Source organism: Manis pentadactyla, chromosome 2 (assembly GCF_030020395.1).
Source record: "Manis pentadactyla isolate mManPen7 chromosome 2, mManPen7.hap1, whole genome shotgun sequence".
NCBI classification, from domain to species: Eukaryota; Metazoa; Chordata; class Mammalia; order Pholidota; family Manidae; genus Manis; species Manis pentadactyla.
In genome coordinates, this window is record NC_080020.1 from 49619428 (window position 1) to 49628991 (window position 9564).

Consider the following 9564-nt stretch of genomic DNA (forward strand, 5'->3'; position numbering starts at 1 on the left):
TTTTTCAGATTGTAAAACTGATACTATATACCCATTATATAGTAACTCCCCATTTTCCCCACCTCCCTGTTCCTGGCAACCACTATTCTACTTTCTGTCTCTATGATTTTAACTACCTATGTACCTTATAGAAGTAGACTTGTACGGTATTTGTCTTTTTGTAACTGGCTTATCTCACATAACATAATGTCATCCAGGTTCATCCCAAGTTGTGGCATGTGTCAGAATTTCCTTCCTTTTTAGGCTTAATAATATTCCATTATTTGTACCACATTTTGCTTATCCATTAATTTGTCGGTGGACACTTCCACAGTTTAGCCATCATGAATAATGCAGCTAAATCTTGATAGTTCAAAGTCATGGAAAATGTGGCATGCAACTTTAAGGGAAGGAAATCTGCCTCTTATAGAAGGTTCTGAATTATCTCTTGTTGACTTGCCTGTTATACTATATTATTGTATGTTTCTTCTCCAGGTGAATCGCCCTATTGGCAGAGTACAGATCTTCACTGCAGACTTGTCTGAAATTCCCCGTTGCAACTGTAAAGCTACTGATGAGAACCCCTGTGGGATAGACTCTGAGTGCATCAACCGCATGCTGCTCTATGAGTGCCACCCCACAGTATGTCCTGCTGGAGGGCGGTGCCAAAACCAGTGCTTCACTAAACGCCAGTATCCAGAGGTCGAAATTTTTCGCACGTTACAGAGGGGCTGGGGTCTCCGGACAAAAACAGATATTAAAAAGGTGAAAACTTTTCTTAATTTGAATTTTTTTTTTCTTTTTTGCAATTGCTTAATATGAGTAATTCTTAATGAATATGAGAAAATAGATCATAAGAGGAAAATAATATAGGGGTTAACCTTATTAATCCTTCCAGAATTCAGAGGCTTGAGAGTAGTCTCCTTTATCTCTAAAATCCTTAGTTCATTGTGTGTGAGGATGATAAAAGGAGAGACATTCATAGATAGCATGGCCTCATTTGCATTTGTGGAAATTCCGGAACCTCTAGTTAGGGGAGAGGATAGGGAGTGTGTGATACAGAGATGTTAGTCACTTACTAATCCGTTTTTACTGTGGGAAAGTAAGTTTGGGTTCATGGGACATGAAGGAGAAGAGGATTTGGCTTTCTCTAGTGAAAATGCAATAACATCTTCAACTTCAAATTTGGGAAGATTTGCAAGTTTCTAATAAATAGATACTACTGTACAGTGTCTGTATAGAATAAATCTTATTTGACATTTTATTAAACCTTACTCTGACTATACTTTCTGAAGAATTTTACTGAAGTTTGTTTCTAGGAAAGGAAGTAAATAGGGGTTGGTCTGTTTAGTCATTTGCTGTGTAGCTCATATATACCTGCTGTGTGCTAAGTGTTGTGTTGCAGATGCAGGGATCAGTAAAAGAGACATGGTCTGTGCTTTCATAAAGTTTACATACTAGGGAGGGAGAGACATTGAACAAGTAATCACACAGTGTGGAAGCACGGGGTTTTGGAGGCATGTGGCAAAGGACCTGAAAATAGTTTGATCTCTGAGAATATTTTCAAGTTGAGACTTGAAAGATAAGTAGTTGTCAGTTAGGCCAGTTGAGTATTAAAGTGTTGCAGGTAAGGGGACAACATGAGTGAAAACCAGAATGATTGTAGTGTAGGGAGTCGGGGGCAGTGGTATGAATTGTGGAAGGGCAGGAGGCAAGGAAAAGGAACATAGTTTAGGGAAACTGACTTTTAGGTTCTTTTGTGGGTAAAGGGATCAATTATCCATTACCACCATTACAACAGAGCCTTAGTTTACTTTCATTTTGGTTGGTCTTCAGTGTCCTGTGCATTCCAGTCTTTCTCCTGGTGGCAGCAGTAGGACCTGGGAGGTAGTTCTCATTGTCAGTAATTGAAGCATCATATTTATGTTAATGTTTCTTGATAAACCTTTGTTAAAGTGACAACTCACATGTACATCGACTGCTTTGGAGATTTTGTTAACTTCATCATTTCTTTAAAAATAAGGTGTACCTGTGAACATAGTTGTGCTTTTGCCACTAAGTCAAGAGTCATTTCTTCTTTTAGGGTGAATTTGTGAATGAGTATGTGGGAGAGCTAATAGATGAAGAGGAGTGCAGAGCTCGAATCCGTCACGCCCAAGAACACGATATCACCAATTTTTATATGCTCACCTTAGACAAAGTAAGTAATAGAAAATGTTTTTTCCATTCTTGTAAGATTGTGCAATTAGTGTTTTTTTAGGCATGTTACATACTGCCCAAAGTAGTCTTTCCCCCATGTTCACAGGGATTGCTTGATGAGGATTCTGGAGTAGGTAGGTAGGTTTGCTCATCTTTGGGCTATGCATTGATGGTCAAAAGCAGTAAAGTTGCTTTTAACATTCTTTTTGAACTGTCCTTTATAAGTTGGGGATAATATCCTTTTAGTATTGTTCCTATAGGATTAAAACTTAAAGCAAGAAAAATAATCATTCTTTTACCCTTTTATAGATTGAGAAACAGATTTGTTAATACTTAATAGTGTATTGAGAATATCATGTAAATTGACTATGAAACTCAGTTTATGAACCCGTCAGCTTTCCAATTATAGGAATTCTCTGGTGAGTTTCATTTCATTAGTGTCTAGAATTATGTTTGATACTTATTCCTAATTTCAGCATCCATTCTAATGTGTTCATCTTCTGTGTATCTTAGATTCTCCTTTGTATCTGAATATTAGGTTCTGCTACTTTCTTTTTTCTTTCACTAACATTTATAATAGAACCCTTTCCTAGTATGAAACTTTGTGAACATTGATCAAGTAGTACCCTCATGGTTTGTAAGATCTTCACCCCCAGATATTCTGATGCTCATTTGGAGTGGTGTCTTGGTATCACTATTAAAATCTCCTTAGGTGATTTCTAATGTATAGCCAGGGTTTAGGACTACCTAATTAAGAAGAATGAGTCAAGCTGCTGCTTCTAGGGCAGTAGTCCTCAAACTTCAGCATGTATCAGAATCACCTTAGTGTGCTTGTTATAACACAGATGCACAGAATTCAGAGTTTCTTCTTTAGTATATCTGAAGTGCAACCCAAGAATTTGCATTTCTAGCAAATTTCCAAATGCTGATATTAGTGCTGGTTTCAGGGACCACACTTAGAGAAAACACTTATCGTTAGAATACTTAAGAAGTATCTGATAAGCAGTATCTCTTGGGATTCTAGGACCGGATCATTGATGCTGGTCCCAAAGGAAACTATGCACGTTTCATGAACCATTGCTGCCAGCCCAACTGTGAAACACAAAAGTGGTCTGTGAATGGAGATACCCGTGTTGGCCTTTTTGCCCTGAGTGACATTAAAGCAGGTAAGACTCATTTAAGGATTTTGGAGCTGAGACCAGAACTTCAGATTTTATCATCTTAAAAAATCCCATGTGTCCTTTAATCCAAAATGAGCTTTACAAACTCCTGAGGATACATAGAAGACTTCCCAGGTGGTAGTTAGCATGGAATATTTTTTGTTGGTGGTGGTGATATGGTAAAATACACATAACATAAAATTTATCATTTTAGCCATTTTTAAGTGTACATTTCTGGGTATTTAAGTCCATTCACATTGTTGTGCAACCATCGCCTCCATCCGTCTCCATACTTCTTTTCATCTTTCCCAAGTGAAACTCTATCCCCATTACTCCTCCTGACCCCCTCTCCAGCCCCTGGCAACCATCATTCTACTTTCTGTCTCTATGATTTTGATTATTCTAAGAAGCGCATATAAATGGAATCATACAATATTTGTCCTTTTGTTACTGACTCAATTCACTTAGCATAATGTCTTAAGGATCTGGGCATGGATGGTCTTAAAGGAATAAATTTCCAGACCTTTTCCATAACTTTTACATGAACTCCCTGAATTAGTCTGGCTTAGAAAGCACCAGCAGTCCAGATCTCCTTTCTTACCATCCCTTTCACAGTTGACACTCACCCACTTTATAAACCAGAGATCATCTCTCACCCATCCAGATTGTATGGTTTGTGAGCCAAAGGTTACTTTAAAAAAAAACAGAAACCCCTCAGATCTGGGATGCCAAAGAACTGGACATTTGGAGAATGTATAGTTCTGCTATGACCTGCCTAGGTGCCTATGTTTCTAAGAATTAAGAGTGCAGAAGTGAGGTATTTGTAACCAAGACAATATTAAGACATCTACTTGAAAGTGAATTTGATATGGCTGAGAAGGTAGAGGTAGTTATATAATGATTATTTTCCATAAGTTAAAGGAGCTTAATCTCTAGCGTTATCATTTTGATGAAATTATTTTAAGCACATATGTTTACACATATGAGACCCTCTAAATTTTAAATTGATTTTAAAAATATTTAGACATATATGAAGTCTGAATTTGGTCAGCAAGGCAGTACATGATTTTTCAAAATGAGTTTTGCAGGGACATGAGCAAGACACTGAAAGATCACTCTCCTATACTCAAACTACGATGGAACTAGCCTAGGTAATTTGTAATTGGCAATAGCATAGTCCAGTTATGTTAAGCAGAAATCCCATATGAACATTCTGGAAGATCAAAGGTCTCCTTTGCCCAGTCGTCGTTTTATCTCAGGAAGCATCAATCAAGATGAAATAAAGGGCAGTTTGGTCAGCTTTTGGTCTGTTGCCTTTTTTTTTTAATTTGTGGACACTACACCCAATATGTCATTTTCTCTACTAGTAAAATATACTATCCAGTAGTCTTTTTAGGCTTTTCAGAATTTTAATCATTCTAATAATTTCCATATTTTATAAGTTAACCACTACTTCCTTTCTCTTGTTTTGTATTGTTTCACACAAAGTATTAAGTGATGAAGGTACACACTTGAGCATCACCGTGTACTGTGTTCCACTGAATTAGTTGATACTAATTTTTAAAATGCTGACTTGTATCAAGTTTTTGGAATGGATGGCTTCAGAGTATATCGGGTAGATTTCTGTTTTATACCAGGAATCATTAAGTGAATGCTATAAGAGCTACTATTTATTGGATGCCAGACATTGTTCCAAACATATTATCTCATTTGATCCTTTCAGAAGTGCTGTAATATATGTGGTGTTACACTTGTACTACTTGGGATCTGGGTCTAACACTTTTCTCATTCTTTTTTCCATTTTTATCACCAACAACCAGGGATGTGAGTTTCTTCTATATTAATTACTCAAATGTTAGTCATATAATTTCAGTTCTTATATATCTCCTGACTGCTTTCAGCACTACACTTGCACTTAGAACTTTAGTCTGTGTCCATGAGGCTGGCCTTCCTCTACCATTGCTAGCTACAAATTTCTCTTCTTTCCTCTCACACTCAGCTCAAGTAGCTTGGTGTAGGAATTCACAGATATTTTTATCATGAGTTAATTTTCAGTCTGCATGTGTGGGACGGGTGAAATGAGACAGAATGTTTAGTGACATGGGGAGTGTCTGTAGGAGCTGTGACCTTGGCAGGTGAAATGAGAAATTTCAGCTTGCCTCTCCTCCTTACTCATCCATCTGCCTGGGCTTTTCACATACCTATTACTTTCTCCCACATGTGTCATACTCATTCCTTGTTTATATCCTCTCTGGTGCCCTTTGCCTTCCCCAATAAGTGTAGACCTCTCAAGGATTATTGTATACTAGACTCTTTTCTAGGATGGTGTGAGACTTTATGCACAACAGATACCTTCTGATTTATCCCCTTGTGTGGTTATGTTTACATAATAGATGCTTAGTGAGCAGCAGGTTCTGTCAGGTGTCCTGCTGTCTTATACTTGTGTATATGGTTGAGTTGCATTATAAGCACATTAAATTTATGAAATTTCATTTACACCCTCATAAATTTGTTTAATAAGAGGAATAGTGAGTAGAATTACCCATCATCAATCTTTTAAGTTCACAATGGGTATGAGAGAGAAGATGTAACTTGCTGTTGTTACCTTGGTCAGTTTCAGTTCTGCAAGCTGCTTGTGGTTGTGAGCCTCTCACCAGCCCTTGAGTGGTACTAGTATTCATACCACTTGGACCCCTGAATTAAGCCAGCTGCTTTATAATTTGCTCAAGAAACAATCTATTCCCAACATTAGATGAAAACTATATATATTAATTTATCGATGATAGGTCAGTCTGTAATGGGAATCTTAAGACTTGACAGTTTGAACAATTGTCACTTTATACATTAACAGTAAATAAGCATTATGCCCAACCACAGACAACCTCTTTGTATACATATATAAAATTCTTATATTTGTTAGGCCTTCCCTAACATGCTTTGAGTGTGAGTGTTTGTGTGTTTCATTTGCTCTTTCAGTTTTGATGAAATGCTCTTTTGACAGAAAGGAGACATTTTGTACCTGAAGTCTACACATCTTTTTTTATGTTTACACATCACTGCTGTGTGCATTATGATCCTTATTCAATAAGTTTATGAGATTGTTACTTCTCCATTTAACAAATGTACTCAGGGCTCAGCTCCCCCAGCTAGATGATGATGTAACTGGGGTGTAAAGCCAGGGCTTAGGTCTGTGGACTGAAGTTCTCTAGTATTACTCTGTATGGAGATGTTTCTCTTGAATGCTGCCAAGGTAGATGTGCTCACTTTGGCACAGACCAATATATTTTCTTCATACCTGTGTTCCCAGTGCCCAGCATGTTGTTGTACAGGCTGTTGGTTTGTTTTTGGTAGTGAGTTAATATATTTTCAATCTGAATGGTTAGAAAACAAAAAACAGTTTGCGATTAACAACTCTATAGTAAAAGTTATTTTAAATATTACATGTTAAACCATTTAAGTTTATTGGTCACTAAGTTGTATTAGCTGATTAGTAATGTCATAGGATTAGAATTTATTAATATTAATATCTTATTCATATGGTGGGATTAGTGTTAATAAATTGATTTTATCCTTTTTTAAAAATTAATCTGTTCTCTTGGAAGTCAAGTATCCTTTGTGATTGATACAGAAAAAAATGTAAATAAAACCATAGATAGTCATATTTCCATGGTCTCTTATGCAGGCACTGAACTTACCTTCAACTACAACCTAGAATGTCTTGGGAATGGAAAGACCGTTTGCAAATGTGGAGCCCCGAACTGCAGTGGCTTTTTGGGTGTAAGGCCAAAGGTACCTTCCAAACGTTTGCATCGGGAATAATGATGTGGTCCTCCCTACCTAACCAGTGGCATGGCAGAATCTTTAAGAAGATGTCTCTTTGAAATAATGACATTGTACATTCACATTCTGATGCTCAGTTTGGTCAAACAAGAGAGGATCTTTGGTATTGTTGAAGCGTTATGAGCAACCTGACTTCTAATTGATGATGCCTTTCTAGCTAAAAAAAGCTGTGAAAGATGAATCTGTAAAGTAGGTTATTTCTATGTCTTTATTGGTCTCAGCTAATCTTGATCATATTTCCTAATTAGGCTACTTAAATTCTTGATATCTTTGTCTCTGTCTGCCTGTGTCTGTCTTTTTAAAGATATCAAAGAATCTGATAGTGAAGTTAAGATTCTAAATGTAGATAAACGTAGGACTCTTAAACTTACCATTGTAACGAAGTATAAACATTGTTGTGTCTTACTTCCTGGGTATTTATGTGTACTCTAACTGAATTACAATTCAATAACTGTTAAGACTTGTTTATAAGTTTTTATCCTGCTTTTTAAATTACTATTAAAAAATTCCCCTTGCTTTTACATAGTCTTCTTAGCCATTTTTAGTGACTGTTAAATTTTTTATATAATGGGTGGACCATAATAGATGAACATCTGGATGTATCCAGAGTTCTGTATCTTAAGTAACAGCATACCATACTGAGAATTGAAGTTTAATTTTGATGCAAAGTAGACTACAGAATGACTCCAATTGGTTATTTCCCATTATGCTTTTTTGATTTATGAAGTCAGCATTAAGAACTGAAAATTGAAAGCTATCATAGAAACCAGTAACTAAAGAAGGTAATGATTTTGAGCAATAGCACATAAAGATGACAAACACCCACTAATTATTCTCATTTTTATTAAATAAGGAAAATTATCTTTATATTTTATTAGGTTTTGTTTTGGTTTTTGTTTAGTTGGTTGGTTAAATGGTCTTGTTCCTAAAGATGTCCAGTTGACTTATTCCATATTAATTAAAATAGTAACTGAGTTTAAACCAAGTTTAATGGTGTTACATTTACTGGGGATGTCAGTTTCTGCATCTTTAAGGTCTACATAGCATTTCACACGTGAATCAGAGAGAAATTTGATTAGCGTAAGTTCAGAAATGGGAGATCACTGTAGGCTAGTAATAAATCAGATTGGTTCTGGATGTTTTCTAGGCCAAGATAAATAATGTGATGAAAACCATGGGGTTTGGTGAACAAGTGTATGCTACAGGGAGCACAGATGCTGCACCAGAGTCTGTCTTGGGGAGAGGTCGGGCATGAACTTAATTTGACTTAGATAAAAATGCATACATAGCTTGTGGACAGCAAGGACCAAGAATTCATTTTCTGTGTCTTCTTAGTATGTGGCTCATACTTAGTGCTCAGTGGAGGTTTGTTGAGTAGATTAAGAAATGTGTGTGCACACACCAAGAGGAGTCTTCCTTAGTTTGTAAATTAGACAAACATAAAAATAAAGCTTACAAAAGGGTGATCTTTAACACCAGCTTTGTGTTTAAACAAAAAGAAGGACGTTTCTCTTTTCTTTCATTCAGGTGGCAGGAGTAGTTGATAATAAAGTTACAGGTCAGTCATTTATTGGGTACCTATGATGTGCGTGCCAGGTGCCTTTCCTGCATTTTCTTTTCTTTACAACAGTCTATGAGGACTGTCTCTTCCCAGAGGAGAGACTGAGGCTCAGAGAGGATAGTTAACCTGGTCAAGATCATACAACTAATGTGTCTACAGAATGCTGACTGCTCAATATCTGACCTCTAGAATCAACCAATTGCCACGGAAGAAAAGTCAAAGAAATTCAAGAAGAAGCAACAGGGGAAGCGCAGGACCCAGGGTGAAATCACAAAGGAGCGCGAGGATGAGTGTTTCAGCTGTGGGGATGCTGGCCAGCTTGTCTCCTGTAAGAAGCCAGGCTGCCCAAAAGTTTACCATGCAGACTGTCTCAATCTAACCAAGCGACCAGCAGGTTGGTGCAAAATCCACCAGAAGTGCTCCTTGTTTTCTGTCAGAATACAGAGCCCTTTTTTTCTTTGCATGCGTAGTGTTGAAGGGGGTACAGTCCATGTTCTCATAGAAAAAAATGACAACAAACATCTAGAATCCTAGGTTATAGAGAAGGGACAAACTCACTCACTGTGTGTTAAGCACTTTATTTACATTTATGTTATGTTATTTTATCCTCCCAGCAACCCATAAGATGAGACCTTTTCACCTTCCCATGATGCAGATGAGGAAGCAGAGTCAAGTTTGGTGAGATGATTTGTCACATTAGAGCATACAGATGGTGGAGGAGCTGGATTGAAAGCCAGGTTTTCTGACTGCAAGGCTATTAAATCATGTTCCCTTTCTAAAGAAAGAGAGATTGAGACAGAGTGGAGCTTGAGGTCATTCTGATCA

General features: G+C 37.1%; 1 protein-coding gene across 10 annotated transcripts in view; it reads left to right on the forward strand.

Annotated features, from left to right (window-relative positions):
• The window catches only part of NSD1 (nuclear receptor binding SET domain protein 1), a 188724-nt gene that overhangs the window by 171592 nt on the left and 7568 nt on the right, over positions 1 to 9564 (forward strand). For 9 of the 10 annotated variants that reach the window (XM_036886924.2, XM_036886928.2, XM_036886926.2 and 6 more), the window contains 5 exons: positions 475 to 744; positions 2063 to 2179; positions 3203 to 3344; positions 7021 to 7127; positions 8929 to 9133. In XM_036886924.2, coding sequence (XP_036742819.2) covers positions 475 to 744; positions 2063 to 2179; positions 3203 to 3344; positions 7021 to 7127; positions 8929 to 9133 — 841 coding nt within the window. Of the gene's footprint in view, positions 1 to 474; positions 745 to 2062; positions 2180 to 3202; positions 3345 to 7020; positions 7128 to 8928; positions 9134 to 9353; positions 9418 to 9564 lie in introns of all 10 variants that reach the window. The other variant, XM_057492300.1, reaches the window with a different exon arrangement.